Here is a 22,297-nt window from a genome sequence, read left to right as displayed (position 1 = left end):
GACGCTTAGGTTGTTTCCATCTCTGGGCTATTGTAAATAGAGCTGCAATGAACATTTTGGTATATGACTCTTTTTGAATTATGGTTTTCTCAGGGTGTATGCCCAGTAGTGGGATTGCTGGGTCATATGGTAGTTCTATTTGTAGTTTTTTAAGGAACCTCCATACTGTTCTCCACAGTGGCTGTATCAGTTTACATTCCCACCAACAGTACAAGAGGGTTCCCTTTTCTCCACACCCTTTCCAGAATTTATTGTTTGTAGATTTTTTGATGATGGCCATTCTGACTGGTATGAGATGATATCTCATTGTAGTTTTGATTTGAATTTCTCTAATGACTAATGATGTTGAGCATTCTTTCATGTTTGTTGGCAGTCTGTATATCTTCTTTGGAGAAATGTCTATTTAGGTCTTCTGCCGATTTCTGGATTGGGTTGGTTGTTTTTTTGTTATTAAGCTGCATGAGCTGCTTATAAATTTTGGAGATTAGTCCTTTGTCAGTTGCTTCATTTGCAAATATTTTCTCCCATTCTGAGGGTTGTCTTTTGGTCTTGTTTACGGTTTCCTTTGCTGTGCAAAAGCTTTGAAGTTTCATTAGGTCCCATTTGTGTATTTTTGTTTTTATTTCCATTTCTCTAGGAGGTGGGTCAAAAAGGATCTTGCTGTGATTTATGTCATAGAGTGCCCTGCCTATGTTTTCCTCTAAGAGTTTGATAGTTTCTGGCCTTACATTTAGGTCTTTAATCCATTTTGAGCTTGATTTTGTGTATGGTATTAGGGAGTGATCTAATTTCATACTTTTACATGTTCCTGTCCAGTTTTCCCAGCACCACTTATCGAAGAGGCTGTCCTTTCTCCACTGTACATTCCTGCCTCCTTTATCAAAGATAAGGTGACCATATGTGCGTGGGTTTATCTCTGGGCTTTCTATCCTGTTCCATTGATCTATCTTTATGTTTTTGTGCCAGTACCATACTGTCTTGATTACTGTAGCTTTGTAGTATAGTCTGAAGTCAGGGAGCCTGATTCCTCCAGCTCCGTTTTTCGTTCTCAAGATTGCTTTGGCTATTTGGGGTCTTTTGTGTTTCCATACAAATTGTGAAATTTTTTGTTCTAGTTCTGTGAAAAATGCCAGTGGTAGTTTGATAGGGATTGCATTGAATCTGTAGATTGCTTTGGGTAGTTAGAGACATTTTCACAATGTTGATTCTTCCAATCCAAGAACATGGTATATCTCTCCATCTGTTTGTATCATCTTTAATTTCTTTCATCAGTGTCTTATAATTTTCTGCATACAGGTCTTTTGTCTCCTTAGGTAGGTTTATTCCTAGATATTTTATTCTTTTTGTTGCAGTGGTAAATGGGAGTGTTTTCTTGATTTCACTTTCAGATTTTTCATCATTAGTGTATAGGAATGCCAGAGATTTCTGTGCATTAATTTTGTATCCTGCTATTTTACCAAATTCATTGATTAGCTCTAGCAGTTTTCTGGTAGCATGTTTAGGATTCTCTATGTATAGTATCATGTCATCTGCAAACAGTGACAGCTTTACTTCTTCTTTTCCGATTTGGATTCCTTTTATTTCCTTTTCTTCTCTGATTGCTGTGGCTAAAACTTCCAAAACTATGTCGAATAAGAGTGGTGAGAGTGGGCAACCTTGTCTTGTTCCTGATCTTAGTGGAAATGCTTTCAGTTTTTCACCATTGAGGACGATGTTGGCTGTGGGTTTGTCATATATGGCCTTTATTATGTTGAGGAAAGTTCCCTCTATGCCTACTTTCTGCAGGATTTTTAAATGGGTGTTGAATTTTGTCGAAAGCTTTCTCTGCATCTATTGAGATGATCATATGGTTTTTCTCCTTCAGTTTGTTAATATGGTGTATCACGTTGATTGATTTGCGTATATCGAAGAATCCTTGCATTCCTGGAATAAACCCCACTTGATCATGGTGTATGATCCGTTTAATGTGCTGTTGTATTCTGTTTGCTGGTATTTTGTTGAGGATTTTTGCATCTATGTTCATCAGTGATATTGGCCTCTAGTTTTCTTTCTTTGTGACATCCTTGTTTGGTTTTGGTATCAGGGTGATGGTGGCCTTGTAGAATGAGTTTGGGAGTGTTCCTCCCTCTGCTATATTTTGGAAGAGTTTGAGAAGGGTAGGTGTTAGCTCTTCTCTAAATGTTTGATAGAATTCACCTGTGAAGCCATCTGGTCCTGGGCTTTTGTTTGTTGGAAGATTTTTAATCACAGTTTCAATTTCAGTGCTTGTGATTGGTCTGTTCATATTTTCTAATTCTTCCTGGTTCAGTCTTGGCAGTTTGTGCATTTCTAAGAATTTGTCCATTTCCTCCAGGTTGTCCATTTTATTCGCATAGAGTTGCTTGTAGTAATCTCTCATGATCTTTTGTATTTCTGCAGTGTCAGTTGTTACTTCTCCTTTTTCATTTCTAATTCTGTTGAGTCTTCTCCCTTTTTTTCTTGATGAGTCTGGCTAATGGTTTGTCAATTTTGTTTATCTTCTCAAAGAACCAGCTTTTAGTTTTACTGATCTTTGCTATCGTTTCCTTCGTTTCTTTTTCATTTATTTCTGATCTGATCTTTATGATTTCTTTCCTTCTGCGAACTTTGGGGGTTTTTTTTGTTCTTCTTTCTCTAATTGCTTTAGGTGCAAGTTTAGGTTGTTTATTCGAGATGTTTCCTGTTTCTTAAGTTAGGATTGTATTGCTATAAACTTCCTTCTTAGAACTGCTTTTGCTGCATCCCATAGATTTTGGGTCGTCGTGTCTCCATTGTCATTTGTTTCTAGGTATTTTTTAATTTCCTCTTTGATTTCTTCAGTGATCACTTTGTTATTAAGTAGTGTATTGTTTAGCCTCCATGTGTTTGTATTTTTTACAGATCTTTTCCTGTAATTGATATCTAGTCTCATAGCGTTGTGGTTGGAAAAGATACTTGATACAATTTCGCTTTTCTTAAATTTACCAAGGCTTGATTTGTGACCCAAGATATGATCTATCCTGGAGAATGTTCAATGAGCACTAGAGAAAAATGTGTATTCTGTTGTTTTTGGGTGGAATGTCCTATAAATATCAATTAATTCCATCTTGTTTAATGTATCATTTAAAGCTTGTGTTTCCTTATTTATTTTCATTTTGGATGATCTGTCCATTGGTGAAAGTGGGGTGTTAAAGTCCCCTACTATGAATGTGTTACTGTCGATTTCCCCTTTTATGGCTGTTAGTATTTGCCTTATGTATTGAGGTGCTCCTATGTTGGGTGCATAAATATTTACAATTGTTATATCTTCTTCTTGTTTTGATCCCTTGATCATTATGTAGTGTCCTTCTTTGTCTCTTGTAATAGTCTTTATTTTAAAGTCTATTTTGTCTGATATGAGAATTGCTACTCCGGCTTTCTTTTGGTTTCCATTTGCATGAAATATCTTTTTCCATCTCCTTACTTTCAGTCTGTATGTGTCTCTAGGTCTGAAGTGGGTCTCTTGTAGACAGCAAATATATGGGTCTTGTTTTTGTATCCATTCAGCCAATCTGTGTCTTTTGACACAGAGCGTTTAGTCCATTTACATTTAAGGTAATTATCGATATGTATGTTCCTATTCCCATTTTCTTAATTGTTTTGGGTTTGTTATTGTAGGTCTTTTCCTCCTCTTGTGTTTCTTGCCTAGAGAAGTTCCTTTAGCAGTTGTTGTAGAGCTGGTTTGGTAGTGCTGAACTCTCTCAGCTTTTGCTTGTCTGTAAAGGTTTTAATTTCTCCATCAAATCTGAATGAGATCCTTGCTGGGTAGAGTAATCTTGGTTGCAGGTTTTTCTCCTTCATCACTTTAAATATGTCCTGCCAGTCCCTTCTGGCTTGCAGAGTTTCTGCTGAAAGATAAGCTGTTAACTTTATGGGGATTCATTTGTGTGTTATTTGTTGTTTTTCCCTTGCTGCTTTTTTTTTTTTTTTTTTTGTGGTACGCAGGCCTCTCACTGTTGTGGCCTCTCCCGCCGCGGAGCACAGGCTCCGGACGCGCAGGCCCAGCGGCCATGGCTCACGGGCCCAGCCGCTCCGCAGCACGTGGGATCCTCCCGGACAGGGGCACGAACCCGCGTCCCCTGCATCGGCAGGCGGACTCCCAACCACTGCGCCACCAGGGAAGCCCCCCCTTGCTGCTTTTAATATGTTTTCTTTGTATTTAATTTTTGACAGTTTGATTAATATGTGTCTTGGCATGTTTCTCCTTGGATTTATCCTGTATGGGACTCTCTGTGCTTCCTGGACTTGATTAACTATTTCCTTTCCCATATTAGGGAAGTTTTCAACTATAATCTCTTCAAATATTTTCTCAGTCCCTTTCTTTTTCTCTTCTTCTTCTGGAACCCCTATAATTCGAATGTTGGTGCGTTTAACGTTGTCCCAGAGGTCTCTGAGACTGTCCTCAGTTCTTTTCATTCTTTTTTCTTTATTCTGCTCTGCAGTAGTTATTTCCACTATTTTATCTTCCAGGTCACTTATCCGTTCTTCTGCCTCAGTTATTCTGCTATTGACCCCTTCTAGAGTATTTTTCATTTCATTTATCGTGTTGTTCATCATTGCTTGTTTCATCTTTAGTTCTTTTAGGTCCTTGTTAAATGTTTCTTGCATTTTGTCTATTCTATTTCCAAGATTCTAGATCATCTTTACTATCATTATTCTGAATTCTTTTTCAGGTAGACTGCCTATTTCCTCTTCATTTGTTAGGTCTGATGGGTTTTTATCTTGCTCCTTCATCTGCTGTGTGTTTTTCTGTCTTCTCATTTTGCTTATCTTACTGTGTTTGGGGTCTCCTTTTTGCAGGCTGCAGGTTCGTAGTTCCCGTTGTTTTTGGTGTCGGTCGCCAGTGGCTAAGGTTGGTTCAGTGGGTTGTGTAGGCTTCCTGGTGGAGGGGACTAGTGCCTGTGTTCTGGTGGATGAGGCTGGATCTTGTCTTTCTGGTGGGCAGGTCCACGTCTGGTGCTGTGTTTTGGGTTGTCTGTGGGCTTATGATTTTAGGCAGCCTCTCTGCTAATGTGTGGGGTTGTGTTCCTGTCTTGCTAGTTGTTTGGCATAGGATGTCCAGCACTGTAGCTTGCTGATCGTTGAGTGAAGCTGGGTGCTGGTGTTGAGATGGAGATCTCTGGGAGATTTTCACCGCTTGATATTACATGGAGCTGCGAGGTCTCTTGTGGACCAGTGTCCTGAAGTTGGCTCTCCCACCTCAGAGGCACAGCATGACTCCTGGCTGCAGCACCGAGCCTCTCATCCACACGGCTCAGAATAAAAGGGAGAAAAAATAGAATTAGTAGAAGAAAGAAAGAAAGGAAGGAAGGAGGGAGGGAGGGAGGGAGGAGGGAGGGAAGGAAGAAAAAAAGAAAGAAGATAAAGTAAGATAAAATAAAGTAAGATAAAATATAATAAAGTTATTAAAATAAAAAGTAATTATTAAGAGAGAAAAAAAAAAAGACGGATAGAGCCCTAGGACAAATGGTGGAAGCAAAGCTATACAGACAAAATCTCACATAGAAGCATACACACTCACAAAAAGAGGAAAAGGGGAAAATATCATAAATCTTGCTCTCAAAGTCCACCTCCTCGATTTGGGATGATTCGTTGTCTATTCATGTATTCCACAGATGCAGGGTACAGCAAATTGATTGTGGAGCTTTAATCCGCTGTTTCTGAGGCTGCTGGGAGAGATTTCCCTTTCTCTTCTTTGTTCTCACAGCTCCCAGGGGCTCAGCTTTGGATTTGGTCCCGCCTCTGCTGTAGGTCGCTGGAGGGCGTCTGTTCTTTGCTCAGACAGGGTGGGGTTAAAGGAGCAGCTGATTCAGGGGCTCTGGCTCACTCAGGCTGGGGGGAGGGAGGGGCACGGAGTGCGGGGCGAGCCTGTGGCGGCAGAAGCCAGCGTGACGTTGCACCAGCCTGAGGCGCGCCGTGCATTCTCCTGTGGGAGTTGTCCCTGGTTCCCGGGACCCTGGCAGTGGCGGGCTGCACAGGCTCCCCGGAAGGGGTGCGTGGATAGTGACCTGTGTTCACACACAGGCTTTTTGGTGGTGACAGCAGCAGCCTTAGCGTCTCATGCCTGTCTCTTGGGTCCGCGCTTTTAGCCGCGGCTAGCGCCCGTCTCGAGCTCCTTTAAGCAGCGCTCTTAATCCCCTCTCCTCTCGCACCAGGAAACAAAGAGGGAAGAAAAAGGCTCTTGCCTCTTCGGCAGGTCTAGACTTTTCCCTGGACTCCCTCCTGGCCAGCCGTGGCGCACTAACCCCCTGCAGGCTGTGTTCAGCCCCAGTCCTCTCCCTGCGCTCCGACCGAAGCCCGAGTCTCAACTCCCAGCCCCGCCCGCCCCGGCGGGTGAGCAGACAAGCCTCTCAGGCTGCTGAGTGCTGGTCGGCACCGATCCTCTGTGCGGGAATCTCTCCGCTTTGCCCGCCGCACCCCTGTTGCTGTGCTCTCCTCCGTGGCTCGGAAGCTTTCCCCCTCTGCCACCCGCAATCTCCACCCGCGAAGGGGCTTCCTAGTGTGTGAAAACCTTTCCTCCTTCACGGCTCCCTCCCACTGGTGCAGGTCCCGTCCCTATCCTTTTGTCTCTGTTTATTCTTTTTTCTTTTGCCCTACCCAGGTACATGGGGAGTTTCTTGCCTTTTGGGAGGTCTGAGGTCTTCTGCCAGCGTTCAGTAGATGTTCTATAGGAGTTGTTCCACGTGTAGATGTATTTCTGGTGTATCTGTGGGGAGGAAGGTGATCTCCGCGTCTTACTCTTCCGCCATCTTCCCGGAAGCCTTAGCTATTTTTGACAGATGTGAGGTGATATCTTATTGTGGTTTTGATTTGCATTTCCCTGATGATTAGTGATGTTGAACATTTTTTCATGTACTTGTTGACCCATCTGTGTATCTTCTTGGGAAAACCATATATTCAGATCCTCTGCCATTTTTAAGTTGAATTATTTGGTTTTACTATTGAGTTGTATGAATTCTTTTATATTTTTGATATTGACCCCTTATTACATACATGATTTACAAATATTTTTTCCCTTTCCATAGGTTGCCTTTTCACTTTGTTGATGATTTCTTTTGCTGTACAGAAGCTTTTTGTTTGATGTAGTTCCCCTTATTTTTGCTTATGTTGCCTTTGCTTTTGGAGTCAGACCCAGAAAATCATCACCAAGATCAATGTCAAGGAGCTTAGCACCTATGTTTGCCTCTAGGAGTTTTATGGCTTCAGGTCTCACATTCCTTAATCCATTTTGAGTTCATTTTTATGTACAGTGTAAGATAGTGGTCCAGTTTCGTTCTTTTGTATGTGGCTGTCAAGTTTTCCCCACACTGTCTGTTGAAGAGACTGTCCTTTCCCCATTGTATATTCTTGGCTCCTTTATCATAAATTAATTGGCCACATATGCATGGGTTTATTTCTGGGTTCTCTGTTCTGTTCATTGATCTATGTGTCTGGTTGATTTTTTGTTGGTTTTTTGTTTTTGTTTTACATTTTAGTGATGGTAGAAAATATCAGGTAGACAAGTAAATTGTAGATAGCCAGTAACAGTGTTGTAAAGAGTATGTGTCTGTTTTTAATGCCAATACCATACTCTTTGATTACTGTATCTTTTTAATAAAGGGGTCTTTTGTGATTCCATACAAATTTTAGGATTGTTTGTTCTAAACAAACAATTTATATTTTAGGATTGTACTGTGAAAGATGGCATTGGAATTTTGATAGAAATTGCATGGAATCTGTAGATTGCTTTGGGTAGTATGGACACTTTAGCAATATTTCTTCCAATCCATCTGCATGAATATCTTTCATTTGTGTTGTCTTTAATTTCTTTCATCATTGTCCTCAGTGTACAGGTCTTTCCCCTCATTGGTTAAATTCATTCCTAGGTATTTTATTCTTTTTTTTTTTTTTTTTTTTTGCGGTACGCGGGCCTCTCACTGCTGTGGCCTCTCCCGTTGCGGAGCACAGGCTCCGGACACGCAGGCTCAGCAGCCATGGCCCACAGGCCCAGCCACTCCACGGCATATGGGATCTTCCCAGACCAGGGCACGAACCCATGTCCCCTGCATCGGCAGGCGGACTCGCAACCACTGCGCCACCAGGGAAGCCCGGTATTTTATTCTTTTTGATGCAATTGTAAATGGGTTGTTTTCATAATTTCTTTTCTGATAGTTCATTGGTAGTGTATAGAAATGCAAGAGTTTTTTGTACATTGATTTTGTTTCCTGCAGGTTTATTAAATTCGTTTATTATTTCTAACAGTTTTTTGGTGGAGTCTTGAGGATGTTCTATATATAATATCACGTCATCTCCAAATACGGAGTTTTACATTTTCCTTTCCAATCTGGATGGCTTTTATTTTCTTCTTCTTGCTTGATTGCTCTGGTTGGGACTTCCAATACTTTAATGAGTAAAAGTGGCAAGCATGGACATCTTTGTCCTGTTCCTGATCTTAGAGGAAAAGCTTTCAGCTTTTCACTATTGATGTTAGCTATGGGCTTGTCATATATGGCCTCTATTATGTTGAGGTACATACCTTCTATACCCACTTCGTTGAGAGTTTTATCATAAATGGATGCTGACTTTAATCAAATGCTTTCTCTGCATCTATTGAGATAATTATATGATTTTTATCCTTCATTTTGTTAATGTTGTGTATCACCTGGATTGATTTGTGGGTGGTAAACCAGCCTTGCATCCCTGGAATACATCTCACTTGATCATGGTGTATGATCCTTTTAATGTATTGTTGAATTTGGTTTGCTGGTATTTTGTTGAGGATTTTACCATCTTTGTTCATAGTTATTGGCCTGTGTAGATTTTCTGTTTCTTCATGATTCAGTCTTGGAATGTTCTGTGTTTCTAGGAATCTATCCATTACTTCTAGGTTGTCATTTGTTTGCGTATTATTGTTCATAGTAGACTCTGATGATCCTTTGTATTTTTGTGGTATCAGTCTGTATTTCATTTATTTCTCCTCTGATTTTTGTTGTTTCCTTCCTTCCACTGACTTTGGGCTTCATTTGTTCTTTTTCTGGTTCCTTGAGGTATAAAGTTAGGGTGTTTTTGAGATCTTGTTTGTTTGTTTGTTTCTTCAGGTGGGTATTTATCTCTGTGAACTTCCCTCTTAGAACTACTTTTACTGCATCCCATAAATTTTGGTGTGTTGTATTTCCATTTTCAGTTGTCTGAAAGTATTTTTTTATTACTCTTTTGATTTCTTTGTTAACCCATTGGTTGTTCAGTAGCATGTTGTTTATTCTACACATATTTGTGGATTTTCCAGTTTTCTTCTTGTAATTGATTTCTAGTGTCATATCATTTTGGTCAGAAAAGATGCTTGATAGGATTTCAGTCTTCTTAAATTTATTAAGACTTTTTTTGGCCTAACATATGATCTATCCTGGATAATGTTCCATGTGTACTTGAGAAGAAAGTATACAGGCATACCATGGAGATAGTGCACGTTCGGTTCCAGACCGCCACAATAAAGCGAATATCACAATAAAGGGAGTTACATGAATTTTCTGATTTCCCAATGCACATAAAGGTTATGTTTAAACTCTCCTAGTCTACTGAGTGTACAATAATAGCATTATGTCTAAAACAATGTACATACTTTAATTTAGAAATGCTTTATAGGTGAAAAAGCTAACCATCATCTGAGCCTTTAGCAAGTCATAATCTTTTTGCATCAGTAACATCGAAGATCACTCATCACAGGTCAACAAAACAAATGTAATAACGAATAAGTTTCAACTATTGCGAGAATTACCAAAATGTGACACACAGACAGGAAGTGAGTAAATGCTGTTGGAAAAATGATGCCAATTGACTTGCTTGACATAGGGTTGCCACAACTTTCAGTTTGTGAAGAACTCAGTGTCTATCAAGCGCAATGAAACAAGACACAATAAAGTGAGGTGTGCCTGTATTCTGCTACTTTTGGATGGAACGTTCTCTATATATCTGTAAAGTCCATCTGGTCTAATGTGCCTTTAAGGCCATTTTCTGTCTGGATGATCTATCCATTGACATAACCCTACTATTATTATATTGCTGCCTATATCTCCTTTTAAGTCTGTTAGTATTTGCTTTATATATTTTGGTTTTCCTGTGTTGAGTGCATAAATGTTTACAAATGTTACATCCTCTTGTTGAATTGACTCCTTTATCATTATCTAATGCCTTTCTTTGTCTCTTATTACAGTCCCTGTATTAAAGTCTATTTTGTCTGATACAAGTATAGCTACCCCAGCTTTTTTGGTTTCCATTTGCACGGAATATCTTTTTCTATCCCTTCTTTTTTCAGTCTGTGTGTGTCCTTAAATCTGAAGTGAGTTTCTTACAGGCAGCACACAGATGGTTCTTGTTTTTTTAATCCAGTCAGCCACTCTATGATGTCTTTTGATTGGAGAATTTAGTCCATTTACATTTAAAGTAATTATAGATAGGTATGCACTTATTGCCATTTTGGTTTTTTCTGGCTTTTTATAGTTCTTTTGCTCTCTTCCTTTGTGGTTTGATGACCTTTAATGGTATGCTTAGATTCCTTTCTCGTTATCTTTTGTGTATCTACTATAGGTTTTTGCTTTGTCCTTACAATGAAGTTTACATATATAACAACCCATATTAATAGTCTATTTTAAGTTGATTACAACTTAAGTGTGAACCCATTCTAAAGCTCTACTTTTTTTTTTAATATATTTATTTTTTATTTATTTATTTTCACCATGCCAGCTCTTCATTGCAGCATGCAGGATCTTCATTGCGGCATGCAGACTTCTTAGTTGTAGCATGCAGACTCTTAGTTGCAGCATGCGGACTTCTTAGTTGCAGCATGCATGTAGGATCTAGTTCCCTAACCAGGGAACAAACCCGGGCCGCCTGCATTGGGAGTGCAGAGTCTTACCCACTGGACCACTAGGGAAGTCCCTAAAGCTCTACATTTTTACCCTCCCCCACCCACCTTTTATGTATTGTTGTCACATTTTACATCTTTTTATCTTGCGTATCTTTAAGTACTGTAGTTACAGTTTTTATTTTTTTTAACCTTCATAATAGCTTCATAAGCAGTTAATCCATTGACTTCAATATATATTTACCTTATGAGTATAAAACCTATGGAAGATTTATACTTTCATATGTTTTCTTGTTACTAATTAGCACCCTTTCTTTTCAGCTTAAAGAAGTCCCTTTAACATTTCTTGTAACGCCATTTTAGTGGTGGTGAACTCCTTTAGCTTTTGCTTATCTGGAAAACTATCTTTCCTTTAATTCTGAACAGTAACTTTGCCAGGTAGAGTATTCTTGGTTGGAATTTTTTTTTCTTTCATCACTTTGAGATTCATTTGTTATCTTGATTGTAGTGATGATTTTACAGAGTATACTGATGTCAAAGTTCATCAATTTGTGCACTCTATGTTCTGTTAATGTCAATTAGATCTTCCTTTAAAATTTGGGAGTGTAGGGGGCTTCCCTGGTGGCACAGTGGTTGAGAGTCTGCCTGCCGATGCAGGAGACACGGGTTCGTGCCCCGGTCCGGGAGGATCCCACATGCCGCGGAGCGGCTGGGCCCATGAGCCATGGCCGCTGAGCCTGCGCGTCTGGAGCCTGTGCTCCGCAATGGGAGAGGCCACAACAGTGAGAGGCCCGCATACCGCAAAACAAAACAAAAAAAATTTGGATTGTAAAGAATGCAGACTGTTTCCAGTATGCAAGAACTCAAGGACTGTTGTTTCCATGAGCCCTGCCTGAGGTATCTACTAAAGAATAAGTTTTAGACAACAAAAATGACTAGAAAGACATCCATATAAATATACAGTTAATTGTAAAGAACTAACACTGAACAAGGTCCTGATCGTGTGCTCGGCTAAGATAGATAGAGTATAACTGTTAAATAAACAGTGTGCAGCACAAGCAGCTGGTACCATGCACATGAAAACACCCCCCAGAAAAACAGTGGGGGGAATGGGGAGGGCATTGCAAATACTTTCTTTAATGTTATTAGTAATCATATTGACAGTATTATTCTGAGACTATTCTGCTGTGTGTTAAATGAAATAAATAATTATGTACCAGTGAGCATCCCTAGCACCAGAAATACACTTGAAATACAATTTCTCACTAAAAGAAACCAGAGCTCTTGAGGAAATGGCTGATCCCAGGCCTCAGGCAGGAAAAGTACAAACATCTTGTCGTACCAGATAGAAATGATCACTGACCTACTTTTTGACATACTAGGGTTGTGTCAAAGGAGCTAACTTGAACAGGCTCACACTGCCAAAGATGGGCAGTTGGAGTGTAAAAAATTAGAATAATGGCAGTGAACTGAAACCTGTCAAATATGCTTAACTCCATGAGTTCATCCTGATATTTAAAAGAGAATCAGTCATCTTTGGAGAATGACGGAACTAGTTCAGAAAGAATCAAGCATTTATCTTGCCTTTCTTACCTGATCTGTACCCCTGGGGAAGCAAATATTAATGAGTGAAATTGCCCCTGTCTAGAGTATTCCATGTAATAAATGACAAAGAAATGAATAGAATGATAGTATCACCATTTTGTAATGCCCAGTGAATTGAGAGAGGCATAAATTATTGACAGGTGGTAATAACATAAAAAGAGAGACAGTCTGACATGTGCCTCCTGATGAAGGAATACACCACCACCTGTAGTCTTGGCAAAGGGAAGAAACCTGAGTCTGAGCCAGTAAGATCAGAGAATCTATAAATTAGAAGATGCAAGAAACATCAAAAAAATGTTTACTCACACTGGTCAAAATAACCATCATCAAAAAGTCTACAAATAATAAATGCTAGAGAGAGTGTGGAGAAAAGGGAACCGTCCTGCACTGCTGGTGGGAACGTAAATTGATGCAGCCACTATGGAGAACAATATGGAGATTCCTTAAAAAACTAAAAATAGAGCTACCATACGACCCAGCAATCCCACTCCTGGGCATATATCCAGACAATACAAAAACTCTAATTCCAAAAGATACATGCACCACAACGTTCATAGCAGCACTGTTTATAATAGCCAAGACATGGAAACAACCTAAGGGTCCATCACCAGACGAATGGATAAAGAAGATGTGGTGTACATATTTACAATGGAATATTACTCAGCCATAAAAAGAACGAAATAATGCCATTTGTAGCAACATGGATGGACCTAGAGATTATCATACAAATGAAGTTAAGTCAGAGAAAGACAAATATCATATGATATCTCTTATATGTGGAATCTTAAAAAAAATGAAACAAGACAGAAACAGACTCACAGACATAGAAAACAAATTTATAGGACTTCCCTAGTGGTCCAGTGGTTAAGACTCCATGCTCCCAATACAGGGGGCACAGGTTCGATCCCTGGTTAGGGAACTAAGATCCCGCATGCCGCATGGCGTGGCCAAAAAAAAAAACAAGTGGTTACCAAAGGGGAAAGGGAGGAGGATAAATTAGGAGTTTGGGATTAACAGATACATACTACTGTATATAAAATAGATAACCAACAAGGATTTACTGTATAGCACAGGGAACTCTATTCGATATCTTGTAATAACCTGTCATGGACAGTGTATATGTATAACTCAATTACTTTGCTATACACCTGAAACTAACATGGTATTGCAAATCAACTGTATTTCAATAAAAAGAATATTGCAATTTAAACAACATTTTAAATGGCAAAAATAAACTAGTGCCTAAGGATGTACATTTGGATGACAAAGCTAAAAAAATAGACATTAGAAATCAAAATAATGGTTACTTACAGGAGAACAGAGGGGCTATGATTCAGGTAGGACATACATGACAGGGCTTCTTGGGTAAATGGTCGTTTTATTTCTTGACCTGGGAGTGATTACAAGAGTGCTTTAGAGTAATTCATTAATCCATATATTTACTTTGTGTGGTTTTTTGAATCTGTGCCCTCCCTTCATATGTTTGGAAAATGTTCTTTTCTTAGATTCCTGAGATTCCCTAATTCCTTCTTTAAATACATGTTGCTGAAAAATACACGCACTGTTAGGAATCCTTGAAGAAGAGTTCTGGGTGGCTAATCCTTAGTTCATTAAAACAGCTGTCCTGCATAATCCAGTCCTGAGAATTGCAGAAGGAATAAACATCAGCGTTGGGTCTGCAGAAGCAGTATCCTTGTGCCAGGCAAAGGGGCAGAGTCACCACAAGTCCCCCTTCCCCCTCCGTACAGATTGGCTGCAATGCCGTCAGCTGGGCCCCTGCTGTCGTACCTGGAAGCCTCATAGACCAGCCATCTGGGCAGAAGCCCAACTACATCAAGAAGTTTGCATCAGGCGGCTGTGACAACCTCATCAAACTGTGGAAGTAAGTGGCATTGGTGAACTTCTCAAGGGGACACTTCTCATCTTCTACCCTACCATGACTCAGCCTCAGTTCACCAGAAACGGGATCAACTGTCTTTTTCCCTTTGCCCATAGAATACTGTCTTCAGTCTCTCAGAGGACATCCTTTTTAAAATAAAAACAAAAAAGTAAACATCCGAAAGTAAACTTTCCCTTTACTCAGGAGCTTTGACTCTTCCTAATTCACAACTGCTAGAGCTGACTTGTTGGCTGTGGAGGAACACAGCATTTCCTGGAGGGCTTCTTTATAGCTGGTGAACTGAATAAAATTCTGTAGGTTCAACAAATGTTATCAGAAAGGTGGAATAGCTTCTCCACCCCTGTGGAGCCTGTGGGGTGGGGGGGAATGGAGGTGTGGGAATGGCACCTGGGCTGCTGCCTGCTGAATTCTCCCCACCATCTCCCCTGTTAGGGAGGAAGAGGACGGCCAGTGGAAGGAAGAGCAGAAGTTGGAAGCACACAGTGACTGGGTTCGAGATGTGGCCTGGGCCCCCTCCATCGGCCTGCCCACGAGCACCATCGCCAGCTGCTCCCAGGTCAGCTCAGACCTGTGCAAGCATCCTGTGTTAGTTAATCTCAGGAAGTCCCATCAGCCCTTACAGTTCCCCTAGGGGAAATCCTTGAAGGGGTAGGGCAGGAGACAGGCAACTATAGGCCATTGTAAATAAGGGAGCACCTGGAGCCCTGTCATCACGCAGTGAAGCCTTGGTCAGAAGCCACAGTGGCTTTCTTCCACTGAGCCAAGAGCAAGACCAAATTCAGGACTAGTTTCCCCTCCTGACCCTTTTGTGGATAGGGAATGGAGGTACCCAGGCATCATTCTGAGAGTGTTCCCAAGCAAGGACCAGGAGCAATGGGAAATCGTAAGACCTTGGGCTCATCTACCTACTCACTATTCCCAGACAGATAACAAAAGTAAGACCAAGGATAAGCCGTTAATTATATGCTACCACCCAAGATGAGAGTTAAGCCTGGCCTTTTACATCATTTGAGCCTTTTCTGCTTGGTCCTAAATTTGAGAGGACCAAGTAGAACAGGCTTAAATGATGTAAAAGATAATTCTGTTTGTTCTGTTTTAGTTTGGTTTGTTTTGGTGTGTGTGTGTGTGTTGTTTTGTTTTGTTTTTTGGTCCCATCTCATTCTCTGAGCTTGGCGTTTAGACAGCAATACCCATTCAGTTGAGAAAGTACAGAGCCAGAGGGAGCCAAAACAACGAAGTTACTTGGCAGTTGTGAGGAAAGCCCCAGAGAAAATTTGAGAATTAGCGGTGCGGACGATGAAACCAGTATGAGGAAAGGAACCTGGGAGACTCCTGACCAGTTTGAAGTGTGTTCCTGGGGTAAAGGGATAAAAGCAAGGGTGCTGGGCTGGAAATTAGTCCTCAAAGATGTGAACACTGAGGAGGTCCTTGGCTGTGCTTTGCCCTGAATCCCCCACCCTATTCCTGCAAAAGTCCAATATAGCTCCAGATTGAGAGGATATCACCAGGGCAGGATTGCTGCCCCCATCTCCTGACTCTAGCCTGTCTTTTCCCAGGATGGTCGAGTGTTCATTTGGACCTGTGATGATGCCTCAGGCAATGCGTGGTCCCCCAAACTGCTGCACAAGTTCAATGATGTTGTATGGCATGTGAGCTGGTCCATCACAGCCAACATCCTAGCTGTCTCAGGCGGAGATAATAAGGTAAATACACCCTATTTCCATGACATGGCACACAGGGCCCTGTTTGTCTTTAGTGTGTCCAGTAGAGGGCACAGTTGAATCTTCCATCTAATGGCAGGGTTGGGAGGAACCTGAATGAAGACTGTTTTGAGCGTGTCTCTTATTTACATCATTAATTCTTACGACCCCCCACCCAACCCCGAGGGGTTGTATATCCCCCTTATACAGATAGAGATGGCGACAGAGATTTGACTTGCATAGGGGTCATGAAGCTGTTAGGTGGCACAGCCAATAATCAGACCCAAGGTAAATCCAAAGCCACCACCCTGGCAGTCCATCACCCTGACCATTTGACAACCTCATCTTCATGGTAACGTTTAGTTATACGTAAAATACATATAACAGAGTTTACCATCTTAACTTTTTTTAAGTGTACAGTTCTATAGTGTTAAGTATTGATACATCCACGTTATTCTGCAGTATCACTGTCATCAACCCACAACTCTTCATCCCAAACTGAAATTCTGTGCTCTTCAAACAGCACCTCCCCATTACCCCTCCCCCAGCCCCTAGCACCCCCTATTGTGCTCTCTGTCTCTATGAATGGACTACTGTAGGGACCTCCTGTAAGTAGAATTATAAGGAATTTGGGTTTTTGTGACTGGCTTGTTTCACTTAGCACAGTGTCTTTTTTTTTTTTTTGAATTTTTGTATTTTATTCATTTTTTTATATGGCAGGTTCTCATTAGTTATGCATTTTATACATATTAGTGTATATATACATGTCAATCCCAATCTCCCAATTCATCACACCGCCACGACCACCCCCCGCCACTTTCCCCCCTTGGTGTCCATACGTTTGTTCTCTACATCTGTGTTTCAATTTCTGCCCTACAAACCGGTTCATGTGTACCATTTTTCTAGGTTCCACATATATGCGTTAATATACGATATTTATTTTTCTTTCTGACTTACTTCACTCTGTATGACAGTCTCTAGATCCATCCATGTCTCTACAAATGACCCCATTTGGTTCCTTTTTATGGCTGAGTAATATTCCATTGTATATATGTACCACATCTTCTTTATCCATTCATCTGTCGATAGGCATTTAGGTTGCTTCCATGACCTGGCTGTTGTAAATAGTGCTGAAATGAACATTGGGGTGTATGTGTCTTTTTGAATTATGGTTTTCTCTGGGTATATGCCCAGTAGTGGGATTGCTGGGTCATATGGTAATTCTATTTTTAGTTTTTTAAGGAACCTCCATACTGTTCTCCATAGTGGCTGTATCAATTTACATTCCCACCAACAGTGCAAGAGGGTTCACTTTTCTCCACACCCTCTCCAGCCTTTGTTGTTTGTAGATTTTCTGATGATGTCCATGCTCACTGGTGTGAGGTGATACCTCATTGTAGTTTTGATTTGCATTTCTCTAATAATTAGTGATGTTAAGCAGTTTTTCATGTGCTTCTTAGCCATCCCTATGTCTTCTTTAGAGAAATGTCTATTTAGGCCTTCTGCCCACTTTTTGATTGGATTGTTTGTTTTTTTTTAATATTGAGCTGCATGAGCTGTTTATATATTTTGGAGATTAATCCTTTGTCCATTAATTCCTTTGCAAATATTCTCTCCCATTCTGAGGGCTGTCTTTCATCTTGTTTGTAGTTTCCTTTACTGTGCAAAAGCTTTTAAGTTTCATTAGGTCCCATTTGTTTATTTTTGTTTTTACTTCCATTACTCTAGGAGGGGGATCAAAAAAGATCTTGCTGTGATTTATGTCAAAGAGTGTTCTTCCTATGTTTTCCTCTGAGAGTTTTATAGTGTCAAGTCTTACATTTAGGTCTCTAATCCATTTTGAGTTTATTTTTGTGAACTGTGTTAGGGAGTGTTCTAACTTCATTCTTTTACGTGTAGCTGTCCAGTTTTCCCAGCAGCACTTATTGAAGAGACTGTTTTTTCTCCATTGCATATCCTTGCCTCCTTTATCATAGATTAGGTTGACCATAGGTGCGTGGGTTTATCTCTGGGCTTTCTATCCTGTTCCGTTGATCTGTATTTCTGTTCTTGTGCCAGTACCATATTGACTTGATTACTGTAGCTTTGTAGTATAGTCTGAAGTCAGGAAGCCTGATTCCTCCTGCTCTGTTTTTTTCCCTGAAGATTGCTTTGGCTATTTCAGGGTCTCTTGTGTCTCCATACAAGTTTTAAGATTTTTTGTTCTAGTTCTGTAAAAATGCCATTGATAATTTGATAGGTATTGCATTGAATCTGTAGATTGCTTTGTGTAGTATAGTCATTTTCACAATATTTATTCTTCCAATCCAAGAACATGGTATATCTCTTCATCTGTTTGTATCATCTTTAATTTCTTTCATCAGTGTCTTATAGCTTTCTGAGTACAGGTCTTTTGTCTCCCTAGGTAGGTTTATTCCTCAGTATTTTATTCTATTTGTTGCAGTGGTAAATGGGAGTGTTTCCCTAATTTCTCTTTCACATTTTTCATCATTAGTGTATAGGAATGCAAGAGATTTCTGTGCATTCATTTTGTATCCTGCAACTTTACCAAATTCATTGATTACCTCTAGTAGTTTTCTGGTGGCATCTTTAAGATTCTCTATGTATAGTATCATGTCATCTGCAGACAGTGACAGTTATACTTCTTCTTTTCCAATTTGTATTCCTTTAGGTTCTTTTTCTTCTCTGATTGCCGTGGCTAGGACTTCCAAAAACTATGCTGAATAATAGTGGCGAGAGTGGACATCCTTGTCTTGTTCCTGATCTTAGAGGAAATGCATTCAGTTTTTCACATTGAGAATGATGTTTGCTGTGGGTTTGTCGTATATGGCCTTTATTATGTTGAGGTAGGTTCCCTCTATGCCCACTTTCTGGAGAGTTTTTAGTATAAATGAGTGTTGAATTTCATCAAAAGGTTTTTCTGCATCTATTGAGATGATCATATTGTTTTACTTCTTCAGTTTGTTATTATGGTGTATCACATTGATTGATTTGCGTATATTGAAAAATCCTTGCATCCCTGGGATAAATCCCACTTGATCATGCTGTATGATCCTTTTAATGTGTTGTTGGATTCTGTTTGCTAGTATTCTGTTGAGGATTTTTGCATCTATATTCATCAGTGATATTGGTCTGTAACTTTCTTTTTTTGTAGTATCTTTGTCTAGTTTTGGAATCAGGGTGATGGTGGCCTCATAGAATGAGTTTGGGAGTGTTCCTTCCTCTGCAATTTTTTGGAACACTTTGAGAAGGATGGGTGTTAGCTCTTCTCTAAATGTTTGATACAATTTACCTGTGAAGCCATCTGGTCCTGGACTTTTGTTTGTTGGAAGATTTTTAATCACAGTTTCAATATCCTTACTTGTGATTGGTCTGTTCATCTTTTCTATTTCTTCCTGGTTCAGTCTTGGAAGCTTATACCTTTCTAAGAATTTGTCCACTTCTTCCATGTTGTCCATTTTATTCACATAGAGTTGCTTGTAGTAGTCCCTTAGGATGCTTTGTATTTCTGCGGTGTCTGTTGTAACTTCTCCTTTTTCATTTCTAATTTTATTGATTTGAGTCTTCTCCCTCTTTTTCTTGATGAGTCTGGCTAATAGTTTATCAATTCTGTTTATCTTTTCAGAGAACCAGCTTTTAGTTTTATTGATCTTTGCTATTGTTTTGTTTCTATTTATTTCTGCTCTGATCTTTATGATTTCTTTCCTTCTGCTAACTTTGGGTTTTGTTTGTTCTTCTTTCTCTAGTTCCTTTAAGTGTAAGGTTAAATTGTTCATTTGAGATTTTTCTTGTTTCTTGAGGTAGGCTTGTATTGCTATAAACTACCCTCTGAGAACTGCTTTTGCTGCATCCCACAGGTTGTGGATCATCGTGTGTTCATTGTCATTTGTCTCTAGGTATTTTTTGACTTCCTCTTTGATTTCTTCAATGATCTCATGGTTTTTTAGTAACGTACTGTTCAGCCATGTGTTTGTGTTTTTTACGTTTTTTTCCCTGTGATTGATTTCTAATCTCATAGCATTGTGGTCAGAAAAGATGCTTGATATGATTTTAATTTTCTTAAATTTACTGAGGCTTGATGTGTGACCCAAGATGTGATGTATCCTGGAGAACATTCCATGTGCACTTGAGAAGAAAGTGTAATCTGCTGTTTTTGGATGGAATGTCCTATAACTATGAATGAAATCTGTCTGGTCTGTTGTGTCATTTACAGCTTGTGTTTCCATATTAATTTTCTGTTTGGATGATCTGTCCATTGGTGTGAGGTGTTAAAGTCCCCCACTATTATTGTGTTACTGTCAATTTCCTCTTTTATAGCTGTTAGCAGTGCCTTGTGTATTGAGGTGCTCCTATGTTGCATGCATACCTACTTATAATTGTTATATCTTCTTCTTGGATTTATCCCTTGATCATTATGCAGTGTCCTTCCTTGTCTCTTGTAACTTTCTTTATTTTAAAGTCTATTTTATCTGATATGAGTACTGCTGCTCCTGCCTTCTTTTGATTTCCATTTACATGGAATATCTTTTTCCATCCCCTCACTGTCGGTCTGTATGTGTCCCTAGGTCTGATGTGTGTCTCTTGTGATAGCATATATATGGGTCATGTTTTTGTATCCATTCAGCGAGCCTGGGTCTTTCGGTTGGAGCATTTAATCCATTCACGTTTAAGGTAATTATCGATATGTATGTTCCTATTACCATTTTCTTAGTTGTTGTGGGTTTGTTTGTTTTTTTAAAGGAATTCCTTTATTTTTATTATCTTTTTTTTTTTTTTTTTTGCGGTATGCGGGGCTCTCACCATTGTGGCCTCTCCCATTGCGGAGCACAGGACGCGTAGGCTCAGCGGCCATGGCTCACGGGCCCAGCCGCTCCGCGGCATGTGCGATCTTCCCAGACCAGGGCACGAACCCGTGTCCCCTGCATCGGCAGGCGGACTCTCAACCACTGCGCCACCAGGGAAGCCCTATTATCATTTTTTATTTATTTTTTATTTTATTTTTGGCTGTGTTGGGTCTTTGTTTCTGTGCAAGGGCTTTCTCTAGTTGCAGCAAGTGGGGGCCACTCTTCATCGCGGTGCACGGGCCTCTCACTGTTGTGGCTCTCTTGTTGCGGAGCACAGGCTCCACACACGCAGGCTCAGTAGTTGTGGCTCACGGGCCCAGTTGCTCTGCGACATGTGGGATCCTCTCAGACCAGGGCTCGAACCCGTGTCCCCTGCATTGGCAGGCAGACTCTCAACCACTGCGCCACCAGGGAAGCCCTTGTGGGTTTGTTTTTGTAGGTCCTTTTCTTCTGTTGTGTTTCTCACTTAGAGAAATTCCTTTAGCATTTGTTGTAGAGCTGGTTTGGTGGTGCTGAATTCTCTTAGTTTTTGCTTGTCTGTAAAGCTTTTGATTTCTCCGTCAAATCTGAATGAGATCCTTGCCGGGTAGAGTAATCTTGGTTGTAGGTTCTTCCCTTGCATCACTTTAAATATGTCATGCCACTCCCTTCTAGCTTGTAGAGTTTCTGCCGAGAAATCGCTGTTAACCTTATGGGAATTCCCTTGCATGTTATTTGTCGTTTTTCCCTTGCTGCTTTCAATAATTTTTCTTTGTCTTTAATTTTTGCCAATTTGATTACTATGTGTCTCCACGTGTTTCTCCTTGAGTTTGTCCTGCCTGGGACTCTCTGTGCTTCCTGGACTTGGATGGCTATTTCCTTTCCCATGTTAGGGAAGTTTTTGACTACAATCTCTTCAAATATTTTCTCGGGTCCTTTATGTCTCTCTTCTCCTTCTTCGACCCCTATAATGCGAATGTTGTTGTGTTTAATATTGTCACAGAGGTCTCTTAGGCTGTCTTCAATTCTTTTCATTCTTTTTTCTTTATTCTGTTCCGCAGCAGTGAATTCCACCATTCCTTCCTCCAGGTCACTTATCCGTTCTTCTGCCTCATTTATTCTACTATTGAGTCCTTCTAGTGTATTTTTCATTTCAGTTATTGTATTTTTCATCTGTTTGTTCTTTAATTCTTCTAGGTCTTTGTTAAAAATTTTCTTGCATCTTCTCGATCTTTGCCTCCATTGTTTCTCCAAGGTCCTGGATCATCTTCACTATCACTATTCTGAATTCTTTTTCTGGAAAGTTGGCTGTCTCCACTTCACTTAGTTGTTTTTCTGGGGTTTTATCTTGTTCCTTCATCTGGTACAAAGTCCTTTGCCTTTTCATGTTGTC

At 40.1% G+C, this 22,297-nt stretch overlaps 1 protein-coding gene and 1 long non-coding RNA gene across 4 annotated transcripts in view; one reads left to right on the top strand and one right to left on the bottom strand.

Moving 5' to 3' along the window:
• Positions 1–22,297, top strand: part of SEC13 (SEC13 homolog, nuclear pore and COPII coat complex component) — a 54,511-nt gene that overhangs the window by 22,647 nt on the left and 9,567 nt on the right. For both annotated transcript variants that reach the window (XM_067755438.1, XM_067755439.1), the window contains 3 exons: positions 14,230–14,363; positions 14,814–14,937; positions 15,938–16,084. In XM_067755438.1, coding sequence (XP_067611539.1) covers positions 14,230–14,363; positions 14,814–14,937; positions 15,938–16,084 — 405 coding nt within the window. The remainder of the gene's footprint in view (positions 1–14,229; positions 14,364–14,813; positions 14,938–15,937; positions 16,085–22,297) is intronic.
• Positions 13,427–22,297, bottom strand: part of LOC137232739 (uncharacterized) — a 55,494-nt gene continuing 46,623 nt past the window's right edge. Inside the window, exon 8 of one of the 2 annotated variants that reach the window (XR_010947166.1) lies at positions 13,427–13,871. This is a non-coding gene — a long non-coding RNA (uncharacterized lncRNA). The remainder of the gene's footprint in view (positions 13,872–22,297) is intronic. The other variant, XR_010947167.1, reaches the window with a different exon arrangement.

Source organism: Pseudorca crassidens, chromosome 10 (assembly GCF_039906515.1).
Source record: "Pseudorca crassidens isolate mPseCra1 chromosome 10, mPseCra1.hap1, whole genome shotgun sequence".
NCBI classification, from domain to species: Eukaryota; Metazoa; Chordata; class Mammalia; order Artiodactyla; family Delphinidae; genus Pseudorca; species Pseudorca crassidens.
Note: the sequence above shows the minus strand (reverse complement) of the source record. Positions and strands in the feature narration are given on the sequence as shown.